Raw genomic sequence first — 22,115 nt, 5'->3', positions numbered from 1 at the left:
TGAGCTACAGTTTATGGCTCTACTAAGCTACGCACTAGCGAAGGGAAACTTTTTGTGCTTGTTTTTCTCGTTATTGTGGGATTTAGCTGTATGATCGGGGTTGGTCAGTATTTGACCGATGCCTGCGATGGCAATTCTCTAAAGCCCGATTAGAAATAAATCATCTAGTTGTATTAAACGGTGGTTGTATTCGTTTTTTCTATCAAATTAGGATTCATTCTTGTTTGAAATAATCATTATCGCAACAAATATTTGGTTATCCCCCGCTTTCGCGTATCGCGCGATTTATATAGCGATCATCGTCGTCATCGGCCATGAATGAAAGGACGACGCGCTACGGCTGTGTGTTTGCGTAACCATGACAGCATCGTCATGGTAACGCGTGTAAGCCATGCGCGCTGGCTGATACACACATACTGTCTCCTGTCGTCGTCCGTTCATCCATCGTGTGTGTATAGTTGCTGTTCGTGGTGATTCACACACTCTATTGTAACGGCGATGCTGATTTCGCGAATTGTCCCGAGATATTTATTTGTTCACCGACGAAGAATCATATTGACTGTGACGTTGATATCTTACTCTAAACTTTTCAGACGAGTGTTTGAGTTCATCCAGATTAGAAGAAATGGCTGAAGGTAAGTTTCTTATTTCCATTTTTTGCCTGTATTTGAATTAGTTAATTTAATCGAGTGTATTTTTGAAATGTTTCGAGATATATGTGTGTTATTTGATGTCGGTTTGATTCGGTCTCTCGTCTCCTTTGTTGCTGTTGATAATATTTGCATGGTGTATTTATACATTACAATTCCACCGATAATCGATATATCTTTATCCAGTCCTCGATGATCGGTTATTACACAATACACAGACAGAGCTACAATTCAATACTCTGATTGATTAATGCTCCTTGATCTCGATCCCGCATCACTCTCACGCTCGGTCTAGTCTTCGGAAGACTTGCTCGTTCAGTAAATCCTTCAGCAGGGCGGGGTGTAGGTTGTTCTGGGGTAGCTAAGGAAGGAACCCCCTGAAATTTTCAAAGTACTCATCAGAAAAATTAGCTCCAGATTTTTTCAAATTTTTGTTGTATTTTTTTTCTTCAAAATTATAAGTCAACCATTCTCGGATGGTTTATTCAGGAACCCGGGCATTTCATTTTAAGATCTGAAAATTTGCACTTTTTCATGATATAGAACTGCCCTTCAAAAAAGCTTTGCGCAGGCCTGTTCAGTCGGTCCTTGCATGTATCCTATGAGCTTGTCTTATAAACAGGTTCTCCACACCGTAATACATCATCGTCTACCTGCAACCAGTTCTTCCAGCTTCATCGGCTACCTGGTCAATATCCCAAGGCCTCGCAACCACCACCAACAGCAGCATGTCACTTGTTTCGACGCGTATTCTACGTTAAGTGCGGTCGCTGCTGACACCGTTGTAGATTCGACAACGCAACGTTACCTTTGTAAAGTTGTTGAATATTTGATGATTTTAACGATCGATCGCGGGCTATTGAAATGTTGTTAATTGTTACAACGTTCGTTAGTCACGCTACTATCGATTCGTTAAAACCTATCAAATATGCAAATCGTACCTGCAGTCGTGCCATTTCAATACTCGCTTTACTCGTCTGTAGTTCGCTAATATTTTATAAGTAAATCCTACTAATACGTGCAACATATTTCAGCGTCCACTTTAGTCTGATTAGCCGAAGTAGAGATGGCATTCGGTTTACAAAAACGATCCCAATAAATAAAAATGGTGGGGGGTAAATGTCAGTGAATGTCGAAGAAGTACCCATTCAATGAAACAATTGTCTAGGGTGATAAAAGGGTACATCCTAAACCGCCACGCCCCACCCAGCCCCGGCCAAAAACTTGTTGTATTTAGCGTACTTGGGTGTTTACAGGATATTTTGCCTCAGTCTAGTGTGGCAGGGTTTCATGCCGTGGCTGAGTCTAGTGATGCCATCAGGTTCGAATCCAGGGAAGCATGCATCCGAGTGACCTGGTTAGAAACCGATACAACCGATTCTAGTTATTGTTCCTTTAACAGTAAATCGGAAATATTCACTTCAAGTGCGCGAATTGGAATTTTGAATTATGAATGAAACAATTTTTTCAATGATGCGAGATAGATAGAGACGTTCGTTAGAATGTATCGGCAACGCCATCGGCTCCTATTATCAATACATTAATGAATCGTAAATTGTAATTGAATCCTCCGATTCGGTCGTGCGATCGATCTCGGGATTCTGATACCGATAAACGCGGCCCTGGCGACCACACCCACACGCGCGATCACTTAACTGTACGTAGAGCATCCTCATCTTTGGGTGGAGTCTTCAGCCGCGTAGATGCCACGTCGATATACCTATAAACCCCTGCGAGCGTTTGCACATACCCCTGTCTTAGTCGTCGTCAGACAACGTCGTCACACCGTATTATCACTAACAAATGGAAATGTGATTCTTTTTACGCGATGTTGGTCCGCCGACAAACGGAACATTTAGAGATGATTTACAGAAATTACGCGCGCTCACCTGGGTTTGAACCCGGGTCTCGCACCAGTAGACCAATAGAGCTAGTCCGCTTAGCCAGTGGTTATGTAGCTATTCATTTATGCATTTTGAATTAGTATAGCTGGTGAATTTTTTTATGCTGAACACTTTATCGATGCCTAGTACACGTTGTTTTTAAGGGGTTCTGTGCGAGTCAAAATAACGTTCACAATTGCAAATTTTGGCATTTAGTTTGTAATTGAATTTAACTCTTTTTTTTATATTTGATAAATTTTAACTGAATATTTTTGAGAGGATGCGCACTACGCCTTCAATATATCGCGGCTAGACTGGTTACCAGTCAACTCAATTCTAATCCAAAATAACTATTGATCCTTATGATTCATATTATATTATTCATGGTTGACATTATTAAGCAATATGTATGTATATTTTTTCCAAGGCGTCAATAAACTTTCAAGTTAGTTTTCTGGTTCATATATCCATAGCTAGTTCGTTCTCAACTTAAACTGTTCTGTTAATAAGCGAAACCCACAGTTATATGACTGTTTCATTCTGACAGTTTCAAAATTGTTTTGAAGTTCTGTCAAAACCGTCAAGAATAAATTGTTATATCATCAACTGTGTATTTTGCTTATTAACTCTGAATACTGAGATTGATATCTAACAATCTTGTACTTCATGGTTGCTCATTCACCTGATCGAGCTGCTATACACTAGTGGCGAAAGTTTGTACTTCAAATAAATCTAGTGAACCTTTAAAGTACTATTTGTCGTCGGTGCATCTAGCTAATGCGGGCAGGAAGATCTCCAATCAAATTTCAAAAATCATAAACTCATCACTTTTAACGCACTCGTTTAAAGTTCGTGATAATACGATTTCATAATAAATGAAATGTTCTCCGGGGGTCTGGAGACTGTGCGCGCGCGCGGCCTCTCTGTCAGGGTTTCTGTCAGGGTTTCGTTAATTAATACACGCCGGATATGCAGTTACGTCCGTTGTTTTAACAATAGGTTATGATAATAATTTCCGGCTCTGGCGAGAATTCTGAACGCTCACCGAGCTGCTGTACTGACGGTGTACGTATAATCAGAACGAACGAACAAGGCGCTGGCAGCGTGACAATTTGGAATACGATGGATCTGCATGTGTAGAGTCTTCATCTTCCTCAGTTTTATATGACGACTTCATTCTAGAATGTGTAACGTAATCTACTTGTTTCGTGTTACGTCTCCTCGTAATCGGGTCGAGCGGACTGCAAAAATACGCTATTTTTCAACAAAAATGTTTTGCTCCCAATTCGAACATCGAATCGAATGGTTAGAAGGTTCAAGTTTCAGTGAAAATTTACTTTCTAATGGAAAACGTTTATTGTTTTATATTCAAAATGTATCGTATGAAAACTTGAAACACGGTTGCTGAGCAAACCTTGTGGATCCTCTTGGAATTGCAATTCTTGTCACACTAGCGGTGATTGTTGCCTCAACGATGACAGGAAAATAGAGAATACGTTGAAATCTTATGTTACAAATGACAGTAGTTACGACCGTTGCGCGCCGAAGCCGAAGCTGTTGTTACAGTTACTTCAAGGTCTTTAGTAAACGGCTGTAGCCGCTATGAGTACCACGATAAAAGACATACATTTCTTCTTTTGAGTCTTGAGTTTGCATCGAGGTTTTATAACCCACCCTGAGTCACATATGTAAACGCGCATTGTATATCGTGCAAGGTATTGGTCTTTTTCTGTGCTCGGCGGCGTAGGCCATTCATAATATTAATAGAATGCTGGAGAAACTCGGCAGGAAGTAGTTCTTCTCACATGCAATATGCAACGTCGTCGTCGTCGGGGGTGAATGTTGTTAATTATTAATCCTCTCTCGTGTACAGGAGGGTACCGCCGCCGCATAACGCTTCACCTAAGCTGTAATTATCGCCGAGACTTCCTTACTTAATATTATCATTAGTAACGTCTGTGTGATGTATGATTATCATCGGTCGTATTTGGTATCAATCGCGATACGGGTTTCGTCCGTCCGAGACGGTCGGCGAAATCATCAACTTTTCTGTACGCGTAAAACCGAGACCGGTAGTATTGTATTGGTTATAACTATTTTATTCAACGCACGAGATTTTGCTACTAATATATAGTAGCTTCATCAGGTGAATGAGTATTGTCGATGATGATGAAGCTCCTGCACATTATAGTAGCGAAAGCTCGTGCTTCGAAGACAAATTGTTAACCTATACAGTACTCCTTGTCACGTATACTTATAAAACCTGGGGTTCACGCTGGTCCTAGACACACCCTAGAACAGTTACGAAAATTAGGTTATTTTTTCTTAACCGTTTTTTGATAAGTTTCGAAATATGTGTTGTCTCTGAAGCTTTGAGAAAAGCGATGGAACTTTTTTGTTCTTGTGGTTTCAGTATGAGTGTAGATTCATTTTGATTCAATTATTCTTTATTGCTCCAAATTATTCATAATATTTTCAAGCGATTCTGCCTCAAAGAGTGTAAGGTCATACCTCATTTAGTTCGATAGAAATCTGGATATTTGTCCCTAGAAAAGGTATTGCAAGGGGATCGAAAACCGAAGACTGTTTGTAGTATGAACCCTGTAAAAGTGAACGTTTCTAGTCGAGTTGTCGGCAACTCTTTAAAACTGTCATCGTAATTTTCCTGCACGATTGATGTTTGCAGAATGGAATGGGTTTATTTCATGAGATCGATCATAAGGTCGCGGCCGGAGATTTTTTTGCGCGTTATTTGCGTGGTTGCGGCGCATTGTTGTATGGAAAGGGATTAATTGTATCGGGAGGTACGCGCGATCGATCGGGGAGTTCACCTGCTCGTCGTACGCGATCGGTCGGTGATCGTACGAGATTACCGCGCTCGCGTTCGTTGACAATCGACGACCGGTTCTGATCGATTGTATCCGTGTTCGTTCACCGCTAGTCCGGCCGTGTTTTACTGATATCCCTTACCGATATGAAGTAGCAAACTTCAGGGGCCACTTGCGCTGTAATGGCTTATAATGAAGACCACAGTCTTATGCCTATTTCGCGCTATGATCCGATGCGATTGTCTGCGATTTGGTCGTAAGAACACTCATGGTCGAGTCGCTGATTCGATCAAGAATCATTTCTCGGATCTCGGCTTCATTCAAGTCACCTGAGATCCTTGACTATTTTGAACCGAGCGCTTAAGTCATGTGATGTGTACAGCGCCGCTCATTGGCTACGATCTTACAGTCGGTCGTAAGTACACTCAGGTCACATAAGATCTGATTGTTGTTAGAAATAGTATATGTCCGATCGGCTTTAACGACTGGTCTGCGATCCGTTTAAACCGTCTTAAATACATTCATATCGTAGAAATTCCCCTGTAGCGGGTTAGATTTTTAACTCGCTAAACCGAGTTCCTAACTTAATTTGTTGGTTTAACATTTTAGTCACGTACATGCAACCCATACGTCTGATTCGTCCTTATTCGTTACATTTTTTTTTACGCCAAAAATGATTGTCAGTACGCCAGAATATGTATCAATTCATGATTACTGGTTCTTATGTGATTTAACGGTACTTTAGATAAAGAAATGTATTAATGTAAGCCGTTCAAGCTCTTCCTTCATATAAACTCATGAAAGTATCGTAATTTCTACGTTGCTAGTTATATAACTCCATATTGAAAATGACTGTCGCTTCAGTCATTGTACTAAGAAGACCTATAATTATTGCTGGGTATTCATACACACCACACCCTACAGTAGGCCGGGATTATATTTCTTTCATTAGTACGACTTGGTTTCGAATTTCAAATAACATGCCACCACCAACTGACACTCATCTCACATATCAATGATGCTCATATTCGGGTTTTCCTGTTTCGATGATAAAATACGCCAAGGGAGCAATCACCTCTTCTTATTTAGTAATGGTTACAGCTGAACGCCGATTTTCTTTTTCAATTCTCATGTTTTTATGCACCATTTCAGAACAACGTGGTATGAAACGCCAGGCTGAAGATGACACGCATGTCCATAATCCCAATCTGAAGAAATGCAGAGGAGAAGGTCCCAAGTACGATTTGCGTATTCTCATCCAAAGCAAGGTAATATTCATGTTGATGTTATATATTTTTTCAATCTCTCAGCCCTAGCGTATTTTAAGTAGGCTCAACGTTTCTTTTTCCTGATGGTCTAGGCCGAAGGAGAACTGTTAACCATGAATCGTCTCTGCATGTGTTGGAGATAGCTCTAGCTCAAACTTTTTAACAAAACTCTAGTGTTGGCCGTCGAAACCTAGAGCCAGTTGCGCAGTTAGACCATGTCCAGTTAGACCATGTCGGTCCGTCTAGGTTTTATAGCCAGATCTAAACATATCTCAAGACAAGTCGTGATATATAACACCACATTAGGACATGACTGCGAGCGAGCCAGCCCTGGCTTTCAACTGCAGCAGGTTTTTTCTGCGATTGCAGAAAGATCTTTTCAATTATACGGGATCACTCTAGCGGTACCTATTCACGAAATGAATGATGAGCGGAGTTTGGTTTTTCTGCGACTACGGCTTTAGATTAGCGAGCTTTTTCAGAAACTCCTTACGACGGAACACCGAAGGAATGTGCGTAAAGCGTCGGTTTAGTCATTTGTTGGTCGGTCTGCTATCTCTATTGGGCGGAAGTCCGTGGACACGGTTTCTGGTGAACTACACGCCCGGAAGCGCATTAGCCATTATCTCGCTCGCTCGTTGACGGTATATTCACCGCGCGCGGCGTTCGTTTCGTAATCGCGCCGCGCGTGTTTTTATTTCGTCGTGACGCTGCGCGTTGAAAAAGAGTCGACAAGCTCTTCCATTAGACGGTGTCAATTCGAACTTAATTGACTCATCGCCGGATGATGATGATGGGTGTGACCACAGCCGTTACAGTTTTTCTCACGGGGGATGGGTGTTAGGTGGTGTATTTTGAATCAAAAAACCGATCCAGGATGCTGGAAATCAGGGAGAAGTCGAGCAATATTTCTTGTCGGGGAAAAAGTCAGGGAATTTGGTGAAAAGGCTAAATGTCAGGTAAAGTCTGGGAAACTTTTCGAAGATGCGCGCGTAAAATCGATCAGTTTCCGTCTTATGTCTTACGTATTTGGCTGTGTTGATTGATTGGATTCTTAGCAGATTGAGTTAAAGAAAAAACAACGTGCATTTCAGGTAAAAGTCAGGGTGAAAAGCGAGTCAATTGAAAGTGGCCACCCTGCGATCGCGCCGGTGGACCTGGAATTCGACCCGCTCTATTTATTTACAATGTACCGATGAATTGTTAATGGTCGTAGTTTGCGAGTTTACATATTCATTCATATTTGATATCGGCCGGTGATATTGAAGTTATGAGTTTGCTCGCCGAAAATGGGTTCCATTGTTCGACGCTGGCCAACACATATTGTTCGCATCATGGCGGCGTTAATTCGTGGCCCATTGTCAGCGTGATAACGAGGCACGTGCCTCTATATAGTTTATACGTATGTCGATGATGCAGTTATAACCGCTGACATACGTTCGTACTAATGGTCACTCGAATGTCCCGGTGGTCGAACCGTCTATTATTCATTAGTGAACAGGTGGCCTTTTTTCCGGTGCCAGAGCCCACCGCCCGAGCGGGCAGGCGGGTGGGCGTCGCTATTTCTAATTTGGTCGGATTTACCTTTCGCTCGTTCGCGCGACGGAAATTAATTAATTCGGCGGTTTTGAATTACGATAAATGTCTGTATTCATGCAGATTTAATGATATTAAATTCATCAGCTATGAACGATCATTGCTTTTCATATATACGACGAACGAAATCTTCATAGGTAACATTTATTTGCAACCGACACATTTGAATTTAAGATCAATCAAAATCTGCATTTCTTTCATTTAATTCTAAACCCAGGATTAGTCAATTATAAATTCTATCATTATTATTATTATTATTTTTATCATTATATAAAATGTATATACAATGCCTTATTCTTGAGTTTATAAGGCGCTCTACAATATATAAGATCTACAATTCAGATAGATGGTAGCGCACACAGTGCATATAGTGCAAAATAGAAATCAGATAGTACGACATTTGTAAAAAAAGCAATTAGGTAAAAAGTTTTCTAAAAAGATGAGTCTCTGCCCCCTTATGAAACTGTTTTCCCAACCATCTGATAACTATTGCGTATTACGTTTGAATTTTCAATGTGTCTCTCATTGATTACCCCAGTAACTGAGTATCTGTCAAAGTTGCGTTGTGAACTTAGGAGTTTTTGAATCGATTGAATTTTATTTGTAAACGCTCATTACGTGGCATCAATATATCACGCGTATTGCAATTGCATATCGTACATATCGTAACAGTGACCAGAAAATTTTTCGATACATTTATTTTTTTTTTTTACGAAACTCTCGAACGAAGAAAAGAAATATCGATTGCCGAGAGAAAAAATATCGATCGCCGAGAAAAAAGAATTCCTGGCAATCGATGCGTTTTCTCCTATTGTACATTAGAGATACATACGCAATACATCGCGTATAGAGGAAACTGAATGAAACGTTATCTCGACGCATGTTTGATTGGCGAGAACAATTGATTCGGGTGTGGTCTTCACGCGACGAAGGGCGTGGTTAACATTAGAGGGCGGAACATTTAGTTGTCAACGTGGCTGTCAGACAAAGCGTCGTAGCGAGTTCATATAAAGCTTGTTAACGACGAGTAGACGCCACAGAGGACCGGATAACCCTGAGTCGGTGCACACCTAGACCTGCTACTACTACTACGACTGCTGCTGCTGCTGCTGCTGTGGATAAATGGTTTATTATAGCCGGGGTTTTATTTTTACTACGAGGATGTACTGTCGCCGGACGAGGATAAATCCGACGCTTTGCGATCGTGTTTTAACCGGTGAGATCCGGCTTCTGCTCGACCGATCGAAGCCGGGCGCGAATTATTTCTCTTATTCGCCTCGCGACGTTGGATAAGTCGTAGATGATGGATAAATACTGTACGTTTTCTATTACGGATCATTTTCGGCCGCTGGAACGAGTAAGTTTTCGGGGGACAGTAAACGCTTGTTAGGTTATTTCGATTTTGTCGAACATGTCCAATGTAATGAATCCTAGTTTTGAATCGCTCTGTATTGTTCTGTTCGTATAATAATAGCGTTTGAATTATTGATGATTGTAACCATTCAATACGCAGACCGATATATATATCTATATATAGTATCGGTGCTTGATTTTTGCTCTTCAATTTTTCGGCTTTGTATATGTAATTAGCGCGCGCGTTCAATTCGATGAGTCCGACTGGTATTAAATTCTGCATGTTTGAATTTTCGTTTTAGGATGCTGGAGCCATCATCGGAAAAGCCGGCAGCAACATAAAGAGACTGAGAAACGAGGTAAGTACACGCGATTTAACGTAGTAGTATCATTATTGTGATAACGAAGAGTGAAAAAAATACGATAGATCAACATTTTACATGAATATTCAGCATTTTATATTTATGTATAATTAAACTATTTACGATAAAACATCATTTCAGTAACTTCTGGTTAAACTGACTAAAACTATTAATCGGCATTAGAATAATCAAATTCCTACGAAGGTGAAATTCGAGCATTTTTTTTTTTCGTTCAGGCTGAATTCGATGATCGAAAAATCAATCAGACTTTCGGCTTGTGTTTTTTCGAAAACCCGCGATTTCGCCGCGAACCTCGGTAGTCTGATAATATATTAGTATACCGTGTATGAATAGATTTGTTTAAGTTCAGTAAATATACTTAACTAGAAATAAAAAACAAAAGTCGAAGCAAAATAGATCGAAAGATATTTCGTAATTAATATTGTTAATGATTGATTAAGTATGTCGTTGATGATTACCTGAGTTTGTAACCGGTTTGCAATATTAATGATATTAATGATATTATTACATGCCCTCTCTCTCTCTCTGTCTCTTTATAGATTCTGTTTTAATTGTTTATATTTGCCCGTAATAACACATTGTTTCCATTTTTTATCTGCCTTTTTCTCCTGATCTCCGAAAACGTCCTGCGTCGTCCATCGTCCGGTCCCATCGGCCTGTTCACACACACACTCTACTACGTACGCCAAACCGCCTGCTGACTGCTACAAATGGCCTGTGCCTGTATTCACCACGTCCACGGCCCGTCGACAATCGCCCGTGACCTGTGCGCCCGTGACCTGTGATCTGCCTGCTTGCCCTCGGTCTGTATCATCATCAGTACCAAGCCGGTGTTCAAGTGCCCGATTCCCAAGGCCCAGAACGGTAATTTACACCCATGCATCTCTCTCATTGATAATATCAATCATCAAATTTTTATTAGTACTACGTACCAGTACCCTTCAGACATCGGATGCCACCTCTCTCTCTCTCCTTAACCGCATTTTTCAAATATTTCTGGACATTATTTCGATTTTGACAGTTTTTCAACTTGAAGAGAGATGGGTGGCATCCGAGACCATCCTTGGAAAAAAGGGGAATGTTTTTCGAGCTCTGTTTCTGATACAGTGCCGAAAAAAAAAATCGAAAAAAAATCACTGTAGTTTGTTGTTTTTCTCAGTTTTAACAATATATCATCATCACTGTCATATTATTGTCATCATAATTGTCTATTATTTATCCTAGAATTGCCAACCATTGCATCTACTGCCACCATTTTTGCTATTTGCAGATTGTAGGCAATGTGCACAATATTTGATCTTTGTATAGCTTCCTTACTGATGATACTTCTAGCCCATTTTTTTTAAACACTATTTCCTGAACACTGTGTTCCTTGATTGTTCTTCCTTTTTTAATCGGCGATTCGGGATCGAAATGGGCTATTAGTATAGAACGTCTTGTTAGTACGCTATGAATTCCTTATTATTCCTTATGATGCAGATTTAACGTACGGTTTTTGACCTGATTTGTTAAACCAGTTTAACTAGCTACCGTATGAAAATAGCGTCCGCTCAAGAACTGTTTTTCTGCCATGTCCGTGACCTTGGCCTTCGGTCTAGTCCACCCTAAACTACCAACTCGTGCCGTCTATGTCGGAAAAGGACAACAGTGATGCCTCTGTGCCAATTACGAAATTACGGCGGGAAAATTGGCGACGTTTTTTTTTTCGCCTTGCAATGTTTGTGGAAAAAATATCTGAAAATCATAGAGACATCATTGTCTGTACTGGGCCCAGTTGCTCATAAGTTGGTTAGAGTTAGTTAACCAGTGGATAGTTGACATAGTGACAATTAAAATTGCATCGTTACTATGGTATTAATAGGTCTGGACCCAGTTCCACAGTTGCGAGTTAAGATTTTACTCGGAGTTAACTAATTGAAAATGAACTAATTTTGACTCTGAGTTAACCCTAACTCACAACTGTGGAACTGAGTCCGGGTATCGTTAACCAGCCTTTGAGCAACTGCAGCTCCTGGAATTCATGGAGACATCACTGTCTGTATCGATGAATTGCGGCGTGGTTTTGGCGCAAAGACGAAAACTGTGCAGAAATACAGTCGCTGAAAAATCCTAATGCTTCCTCTTGTGAAAACTCATTATTTAAACCGGTTAATCGGATTATTTATTACTACTGCATTGTGCTTTCGACTACACAAAAATCTCATTCGTGCGTCATTCATGATTATGTGATATTTTGGATGAATGTTACTTTGGCGTTTACCATTTAATCGACCGTTCGTGTCTGTAATACTGTTTTTGGCTAGTTCAGTTAGAACCGTCATCATCATGTTTCTTACGCATGTTGTCTTTCTTTGATTTATTTTTTTTTTTTACATTGTATTCGAATCGTTATTCGGTATGATCGTGATCGTTATCATTGAATGATAGTCTTAAGACGTTCTTTGCCGTCCTCCACCGATTAGAAAATATTATTACAACGTTGATTCACTATTTTCCGAGACCATCTTCTTTCATCTCTTGCCCGATTTTGACGTTATATGAAAATATTTCGAAAGTTGATAATGACAAAATCCATGAATGAATTCAATTTTGAAATCGTTTTTTTAAAAAAAGCATCTAATCTCGAAAGTAAATCGACCGCATTTCCACTTGTCCAGACGAGACACATTTCTTTCCTATCACTTGCTTTTTCAAGAAGAAATTCTCTTTAAGCACTGATATTATATTAACATACACATGTATCGCCCTCATTGACGATTACGAAAAGAAGTGGTTGCATTTGGTGGAAGTCGTTGCATTTTGATAGAAATTCGAGTTCGTTTTCTTGCGTGAATGTTTCTCGCGAAAACGGCGTTATGAAGCTAAATTTTCTGCCGATTTATTTCTTCTCCGTTTTTCCGCGATTGAACGGACTTTATTTCTTTAAGATATGTTCAATGTGAATAAAATACATATGCGAATGAAATGCATATGTGTTTTTAGATAGATAATTGTCATAATCGGGGCATAGCAGCTTAATTAATGTGATATTAATGAGACAATCGAGAACCTAGATCCTAACCCTGTGCACCTCTCTCTATCTCTTTCTGCCACCGCCATCTTATATCAAAATTAACTGTGATAATATTTCGAAACATTGCTACACATAAACGGTGTTTTTTTTTTTTAATCATAAGTATGGAATCTGTGCTATTACACCTCAGCCAGCATTGCCCGAAACTCGGTGGCGGTTTTAATCGAATCTTCACTTCAGATCTATTTACATTATTCATCAGTTTGCCTTATGATAATAACAGCCTTTTTTATGTATATCTATGATAATAACTCTGATGTCAAATAGTTTAAGATTCGATTAACTTAGTTGCGTATATGACTGTTGAATTGAAATGATGATTTTCTTGGCCTAAAGATACCAGATATATAAACATTATATATATATATAGTCAGTAACTCTTTGTATAGAATGTTGTCCTTTACCGTGGATGTGTTCGCCTCGCTCACTGTACTGTTCGAAATCAATTGCAGGATTTTGACGATCTCCGCTCACCTTGGAACGGTACTCGAATGTTTGCTCGACATCATCCCGACCCTGGAAGACGTAAGTGTCGTTGAAGCCTTGAAATTATTTTCGTCGTCGGCTTTTTGTGCGACGTACACAAAAAGGAGCAACTGATCTTTCGGTGAAATGTCGTTTATCCTCGATAGTTGATTTTCCGATCGAGATATTTTACTTGAGAAAAAGCAGAGAAAATGCTGCTCAATGAACATCGTCAATATTGAGAAGCTTCGAACTCTGTAATCTTGTTTAATAGATTTATCGAAACATTCGCTGGTTTCACGTAACATACAAGAATTCAGATAAGATTGGCCTGTTTTTATCCAGTTACGAATTAAACAAATTAAAGTTGTGCTTAAGACCCAGTATCACATATGTCAATCAGAGTAACTCAGCAATTGAAAGTATTTCATTTTCGTATGTGTTAACACTATAAAAAGAGCTAAATCTGTGAAATCTAGAAGTTCAGTCAGGCACCTAAAATCCTTAAGGCAAACCTAATCAAACGAAATTTACCAATCGAATAGATTACAATATCAATCCCTATTTCAAAATTAAAAAATCCTTCCTTAAGCTTTAAGATGTCGCTTCTGAGTGTCATTTCACGCCGTTCCAATTTCAGTATCAAAACTACAAAGACATGGATTTCGACTGCGAGTTGCGTATGCTCGTTCACCAGAGCCAGGCCGGCTGTATCATCGGTCGCGCCGGCTACAAGATCAAGGAACTTCGCGAGCAGACGAATACGAAGATCAAAGTGTTCTCCGAATGTTGCCCGGATTCGACTGAGCGAGTGATTCTGATCGGCAACAAACCGGTCGACGTCGTCAACTGCATCGGAACGATCATCGAACTTCTGCATAACGTAAGCGAAAAATGCTCGGTGGCCCAGCCCTAATAGTCGCCTTTTCTAAGGGCACAAAGAAGCGCTCAGTGTTTGTTAACTTGATAATTTGCGAAGATTGGTTCAGATGATTGGCAGATGATAATATGTTAATGTGTTATCTACAAAGGAAAATTGGGTTTTATGTCGGGATGTTGTTCAGTATTCAGTTGAAAAGAGGGTTTCGAAGGATATTTTATGGGTTACACATGGAGTCTTAGTTTATACTTGTCGTCGTATTTTGTAGCAAGCTCCGCCGAAAGGACCGAGCAATCCGTACGATCCGTACAACGCCAATGAATACTGCGCCGATGAGTACGGCGGCCATGTTGGCATGGAACGCGGAGGTGGTCGAAGCGGTGGAAGAAGTTACGGAGATCGCGGAGGTCGTGGCGGACGAGGAAGGTAAGAAATGTCGAGGAATTAACAGGGCGTTGATAATGAAGAAAGAACAGTTGAATTCTTGAACAAAGCTTTAAATTGTATCTATAGTTACTGGTCCGGTACTTGGTTGGTTTCAATTAAGTCAACAAAGTGAGAAACCATTATTTTGATTATTTCATGAACACAGCTTGTTTCTTGTTCTGCAGAGGTGGCGGTGACCGTGGAGGCCGACGTGATGGAGGCGGCCGCGGAGGGTATGGCGGTGGACGCGACCGAGATGGTGGCGGCAACCGACGTGGTGGAATGAACATGCAAATGAGGTATGTACCGTACATCGGAACTTTCGGTTAAGAAGGAAACATCGAAGAAGAAATGGAAGGACATTTGTTTTCCGTGTTTAATTATTCGATCTTTTTGTAAAACTTTTTCATTCTTCATCATTCCAGCGGAGGTAGAATGGGTGATGGTTATGGAAATAGTGGAGCTATGGGAGGTGAGTTATAAACCACTACTATGTTGGCGATCAAATTCTTTGATCAAGTTAGCAGTTACAGAAGTCGACCTTACTGTGATCTCATAACCTGAAATGAGCCAATGAGTTTTAGCTTAATGATGCATTGAATCTACTTGGTTGTGTAAGAACATATTGAAGCTAACTGGCAAGTCTTTACTGAACTACGATTCAACCCCAACAACAAAAAAGCCGTTTGCGGAAATCAATCCTATTTTCATTTGATGTTTCTATCATGTTATATGTAAATGCTTTATCGATTACAAGCTAAACATCGAGAAAATGTGGAATTATTTGCAGAATTGATTGCAGTGTCAGCATTACAGCTCAGTTCTGCTGGCAAGATGCGGGCACACCTTGCCTGCAGGCTGTATGCGATACATGGCTATAAATGCTGCCTCATCAAATATATGTATAATGTAGGAAAACTTCCAACCGACTATTTGAAACAGACCTACATCTCCATGTAGGAAAATTGCTGAGGAGTGTACGTCCACTAGTCTTTCATATGTCGATCGTTAGATATCGAACAATTATTGTAAGACTTCTTTCCTGCCTCTGGTTCAAAATCTTATCTTCGTTCATCATTAATTACTTGAAAATTGGAAAAAGTTGATGGACAAATAGGCGGAATTTGCAAACATATCCATTGGAAAGTTTAGTAACGTATGACTTTTGTTGCTCGGTTGTTACTTTCAAAACGGACTCTTCATTTGTTAAGCGTTTATATATTATAGCTATTGGTGGTAGTAATATGTGCGAGAACTTTGACCAGGACACTGTCGGAGGAATAGGCAGCCAAGGAATGATGTTCAGAGGACAAAACCCAGGCGGTCGAAAAGAAATGACGCAAGTCACCATTCCGAACCATGTAAGTAGTAAACTTTCAACTTCCAAAATCCAGTTGAGAAATTTCTTGCATTCTTTGAGACTATGGATCTCAGGGTTAGAAATACAAGTTTGTACGCAGCTCCTCTTCGACTCTTGATTGTTTTAGAAGTAACTACTAAAAGTATGGTAGTAATGAATTTGTTTGTGTGTATTGTAGATGGCCGGTGCGATCATCGGTAAAAACGGCAGTCGCATTCAGAACATTCGCACGAGAACGAACGCGGGGATCACCATCAACGACGAAGAGGACGATTCTAACGATCGCATTATTACCATCACCGGTACTCCGGAACAAATCCAATTCGCGCAATTCCTTCTACAACAAAGGTAATTTGAAAAATGTTCGTGCGATCTAGCGTTTAAAAATCTTAGTTTCATACACTCAAACTCGATCGAAATCTCTAGTTCGTTGGTCCGAATTTGTATTTACAACTCAATTTCCGGAAATTGTCCACAAAATGATCATTCCAACTATGATGATTTGAGCGAGTTTAAGTGTAGGACGAATGATGAGCCTTTTTAATCAGACATTTCATACTCATCTCATACTGGATCTGGATGTATAAGAGGCAATGTCTATTTGTAAAGATCGTGTTCATAAAAATATCTCAACATAGAAACCGAAAGTTGTAACTGTGTATAGAGAAAGAGTTATCGATCGCTAATCGATTGATTGATTTATTGATATTTTGTATAATTACCTTGTGGCCTGGTTGTCTGTGCAGAGTTGGGCTTCAGTGAACGCTTTCGCTATTGATTAATTCATTTGTACCGAGTGCACCACTCTGAAACAAAGTCTCAGGAGTGCCTCCTTTTGAATTTAGCCTTTTTTGATTGAAATGATAGTAATGATTTTGCATATTCTAATTTTTTCGGATGGTGTCGAGACCCATTTCAGAGATAAGATTATCGAGTCTCCTAGAACAGTAGTTACCAGTAACGGAACCCTATGTCGTGTTATTGTGCAATGAATGAACAGTGAGCGTTGATTTCATTCACTCTAGCATTCATTATCAAGGAAGAGAGTTATAATTAGTCCGGACTGGAAGACTAGTGATTTTGTTGTTTCGCTGATTAACGAACAATGAATCACTATCTTCTCGTACTGTGCTAATTGAAAATCATCGTCGACGCTGGAACTTCGAGCACGCGATTGCTTCGGACTGTAAGCATCACTGGGGCAATTCTATTGAAGACTTTTAGTTCAACACGTAATCTGATAGGGGTTTTCTTTAAGCGGCGGTTCCCTGATTGGATTGTTGTTTGTTGGTGAAACATTAACAGGTTTCGACTTGATGTAAAAAGGTTGTCGAAAGGTCAAAATATTTTTGACAGAAAAATACGCATGTCAGACGCATCATATTATTTGTTGGGTGTTCATGGATGAGGTGTTACTCACTCGAAGCCTCTGCCGCCGTTTGGAATTTTTGCCTTAGTTATTTCTTTTCTCATTGTTAGCCTGTGTGCCGAACCCATCAATTCGATACTATGAGAAATTCTAACTGGTGCTGAAAATGTGCTGAGTGATTGAATGGCGCATGATGGCTGGACTTTTTCCTTGACCTAACGACAATGGCTTATCTTTCTATACATTTGTATACTTACAGCGCAAGACAGTATGGCAGTGCCAAATGGTGAACACGAAAAACAGAATCGGTCCAACCAAAACAACACCAACCGTGAAGTTACCGAACCTTGACGCATTTTGGATCGATGATTTCGCTGTACATATTTACGCTTATAACCGAATAATATTAATAATGTTTTTATTGCGGTATTTTTTATTAGTAACTCTTTCGAAATGGCGTTTCATCAATTTATTAATTGACGCAATTGGTAAAAGAAAAATCTAACTGCATCGTTTTATAAGTAATAACACTTGGTATATCAATGAAGTGAAGTTAAATATTGTGATTCGCTCTTGTAATTTGGACTATTTCGAATTTTCAGTAAATCTATTATCATGTATTTTGTGGCAAATGTTCGCCAGATATTGATGCATCGTATTTTTGTACAGTTGCCCCTCGGACCCCGTAGTCCTAGATATTCATATACATATGTTTTAGATCAAAGTATGAGAGTTAAAAATAGATCTTCGTATCTTTTATCAGAAGTGAAATTATCACGATAGGCACAGCCGAGATAGAAAAAAAAGAACAGATATTTGATTTGAGATTTAGTAGTGGATATTGTTATTTCATTTTTCGAATGTTGTCAAATACTACAATATTGTCATCCATTCATTCATTCATTCATTATTCCATTAGCTTTTCTGTATTCTATTGTTATTGTACCACCAGCGGGTGCGAGAGCAATTTCTCAGAAGTAGTCAATATGATATTACCGAAACATTCAAGTACCTTCTGCTGATAACGTTTGTATTTCGATACCCTCCCCGCAAGTAGTCCGTTCAGTAAAATTTCTTGGATGAATTCATTCAGATTTTTCATCGTTATCGGTTATATCATGAAGGGCTTCCTTTTTTCGTTAAAGGGCGTTGGTGGCGGTTCGAATCGCTTTTTAGCTCGGCTTGCATTTATCAATAATTGATAGAGAATGAAACCAAACCCTTTCTTTCATGATATATGTTCGTCGTCATTTATTGCAGCATTTTTTATTCGGAATCATTTTTAAATCACCTGCTATCATCATTGTCATCAGTAGTGAGTGAAAGATACGACTTATATATGTATTTTCTATGTGAATTAGATTTAAATTGTATCAAATCTGTTTAATAATAAAAACATTTGGTTTAATATGTAGATCTTCGGTTGTTGTAGTTGATGTTATTCGAATTTGGAGTCTTTATGTCTGAGGTATTGTATCCATGTGGTTTCGCTGTCTTGATTTACATGAGGACTAGGCGAATTGCTACCTACGCGGTGTACAGTAGGAACTATTGGCCTTTCCCACGCTATCCAGGGTGGAATTTGCTTTTATCCAATCAAAGCTATTCACCACACACGTCTCGGTATGGATATTACGTATTCAAAGCATTGAAGAGCCTTTCCTCCCTGGTTCAGAGCTGTCGACTGTTCCTGGTTTTCAGTATTTTGTTATTTTTTTGTCCAAAACAACTGTTTTGATTTGTTTGATGCTGAAAGATGTAACTGAGGGTCATAACTTGATTACTGATAATTTGAACATGCTTCTGAAAAAAGATTCATCTTGTTACTGATAGCACTTTGCAGGGTTGGCAGCCCTGCTGGTGTATACAGCGGATGGTGTCTTTTTGGACGGATAAGAGAAAACAGTCCACCTCGGAGAACTGAAAAAGTGGCGATATATCCAAATGAATATTCGACTTCCAGCAGGAGGATCTATTATCCCACTTAGTTATCGGTTTATCACGTGATCGTACATTCGGCGCTTGAATCCATGTCACAGTTCCGCGGGCGATCCAGAGGTCCCCGAGGGAAACTGACTGGGCGTAGTTGCAATTTCATAAACGATGGATAAATGGGATATGAAAATGGGAAAAATACTATCAATTGTTATGACACATGTTATGATACTATCAATTGTTATGGCACATGCAATTTCGTTATCCACGAAATAACTCCATACACTGGTATTCCAAAAACATCCGTTGATAATAATATGAGATCTTGTGCTAGGCGTGTTTGCCTACCAGTGTTGGAGAGCCATATTATACACAACTAACTACAAAGGAAAATCAGGGGATTTGCAAGTTTCGAGGGTCTGTCCAGGGAGGTGGGAGTTCACTGCCACCTCCCTGGTCTGTCATTTATTGTGTTTATCGACCGATGGCAGTAAGTTGAAAACACACACAAAACCACTATATATACGTATACGAATATAGGAATTGGCGCCGGTGAAAATGACAATTGGAAAAATGCCGCCAATAACTTTTTCATCAATTTAAAATGGTTAAATAATTATGGATGAAATGGAGCTGTTCATTATCAGAGTTTTTGCAGATTCTTCTACGATAGAAACATTGTACATGCATATATACGACTATATGATGAATCACATTTGTCCATGACCGCGCCCTACCCGTTGATAATGAAGGATTGCAACAGTTCCTAGAATCACACTACGTCTTAATTGAAAACAGTGGATCCGTTGGTTTTTCTTTATGACAACAAGGTGTTCGGGATTGTATGCGTGAAAGATTAGATGACGTCATGGTTAAGATCATAGTAAATGGCCAAATCATAACAATAATGAAAAACTATTAACAACAGACCCTGAAAGCTTCTTTTGTATGCGAGCCTTTACCCGTATCAACATTTTACATTATGGTATACATGAATATTTCTTGGTTATTAGTAAAACTTCGTCATGAAGAAAATCCACTTCCGCCTTTATCGCAAAAAAAATCATATTTCCGAATCTTAAAAGTTATATCATCGCATTATGTAAAATAGGTTCGTACAGCTACTAGTGACAGTGACTTTCCTTAACTCTGCAGTTACTATAGTAACCCTAGATACCCGATCATGGACATCAAATTTTTTCCAACATGTCAAAACTGCGGTTGACTAAATTGATATTGATGGCGTATTTAGCACGCAGTCTTCATATTAAAACAAGAGTGAAGAAAGAAAATGACATTTCATGGATGTTCCATCATTTTTTATGTTGGTCCTCCTTTTTGGACCTAGCTGTCTACAAACAACAAATTATGGGTTTTACAAACAACCGTCACCGATTGTGTCAACGTTTTATCGAAATTAATATAGCAGCAACAACGTGGTCGCAGTAGTAGCACCACCAGCCTCAGCGTTCTCCCAACAGGTCGAATTAAACTGATATTTAATGATGTACCGATGTTTCCATGGTACTGCCAATGCGCAAAGTTGAAGGTAATACGTCGGGATAATAATTCACAGCGTCGCTTAACAATAAACACCCGGGGAACAATGAAACGCCATATAGACAATAAAGCTACCGGGGTTGAGTCACTTCGTTCAAATATCGACGCGAGTCAACACAAAAACCGATTTAATCTATATACTCATTGAACTGAATGTTTGCAAACTTCATTATTGATAATTTGTAACGCGCTTGGTGAAGTTTGCATCCGTAACCGTTTCACAGTCGGTAGGTTTGCTCTTAAAACAAAAGGTTCAATGGGAATGAAATAGGCCTACGTCCGTATGCTCGCTCTAGCCTTGAATATTGACTCCAAGCTCTATCCACTCATCTTCGTGCAAAAATGTCTATCGTGCTAAAAATCTATTTCACGTAAGAGCCAATATTTGTTTTTAACTTTAAGATAAACGCCCCTCTTGCCAAACTGAGTTTTAACAGCGATGAACGAGCGCGCTTCTCATATGAAACGCTCTTTTGTAACACGAACACGATTTTTGGCCGCCGGCGTTTGAAAAAAACGAACATTAAATCGTGCAAAATAATTTTGTTCTGAAATATATACGCGTACAAAAAATCTTGCCGAGGAAACCTGTTGCTATGGGTGGGGCAGGCGTATGAATGCTACCTCCCTGCCCTAAGGTGTAATACATCAGGTTGTCGATTGAGACTTGTATGTACCGTATGGGCAAAACAACCGGGAGGAAAAAAATTATATACACATTTAATGCGGGTTAAAAGTCATCAGCAGAAAATGCGCAATTGAAAAGCAAACGGCGAAGGTTAGTAACTAGATGGACATCGCAAATTCATAAATTGCAAGTCCCGAAGACTACGACGCGCATTGTTCACACATGTGGAATTTTGGCCATCAAATTGGAGTCATCCCGTGTCTTAACGCTCGGCACGTCGACTGGAACCAATTCTGGCGTGCGGGTGAGTGGGCTGTGAGAGGTGCTGCTCAGAGGGTTAACCTTGAAGGCTGATGCTGATCAGTGCTTGTATCGTGTTGTTCCAGTTGATTACCGCCTTCATAGAAACAATTCTAATCCTATAGATATTTGTTTAGCAGGTTATTTTCAGTTTCATG

General features: G+C 39.6%; 1 protein-coding gene across 2 annotated transcripts in view; it reads left to right on the top strand.

Annotated features, from left to right (window-relative positions):
• Window positions 1-18,896, top strand: part of LOC141905274 (heterogeneous nuclear ribonucleoprotein K-like) — a 32,223-nt gene extending 13,327 nt beyond the window's left edge. For both annotated transcript variants that reach the window (XM_074794100.1, XM_074794101.1), the window contains exons 3-14: window positions 594-635; window positions 6,514-6,629; window positions 9,881-9,937; window positions 10,782-10,825; window positions 13,487-13,559; window positions 14,140-14,382; window positions 14,648-14,805; window positions 14,991-15,104; window positions 15,231-15,277; window positions 16,033-16,166; window positions 16,344-16,513; window positions 17,794-18,896. In XM_074794100.1, the coding sequence (XP_074650201.1) occupies window positions 626-635; window positions 6,514-6,629; window positions 9,881-9,937; window positions 10,782-10,825; window positions 13,487-13,559; window positions 14,140-14,382; window positions 14,648-14,805; window positions 14,991-15,104; window positions 15,231-15,277; window positions 16,033-16,166; window positions 16,344-16,513; window positions 17,794-17,824 (1,197 nt within the window). In that variant the 5' untranslated portion in view covers window positions 594-625 and the 3' untranslated portion in view covers window positions 17,825-18,896. The remainder of the gene's footprint in view (window positions 1-593; window positions 636-6,513; window positions 6,630-9,880; window positions 9,938-10,781; window positions 10,826-13,486; window positions 13,560-14,139; window positions 14,383-14,647; window positions 14,806-14,990; window positions 15,105-15,230; window positions 15,278-16,032; window positions 16,167-16,343; window positions 16,514-17,793) is intronic.
• Window positions 18,897-22,115: the final 3,219 nt, after the last annotated feature.

The sequence above is a fragment of the Tubulanus polymorphus genome, chromosome 5 (assembly GCF_964204645.1).
Source record: "Tubulanus polymorphus chromosome 5, tnTubPoly1.2, whole genome shotgun sequence".
Taxonomy (NCBI): domain Eukaryota; kingdom Metazoa; phylum Nemertea; class Palaeonemertea; order Tubulaniformes; family Tubulanidae; genus Tubulanus; species Tubulanus polymorphus.
This window is presented reverse-complemented; position numbering and strand designations above follow the sequence as displayed.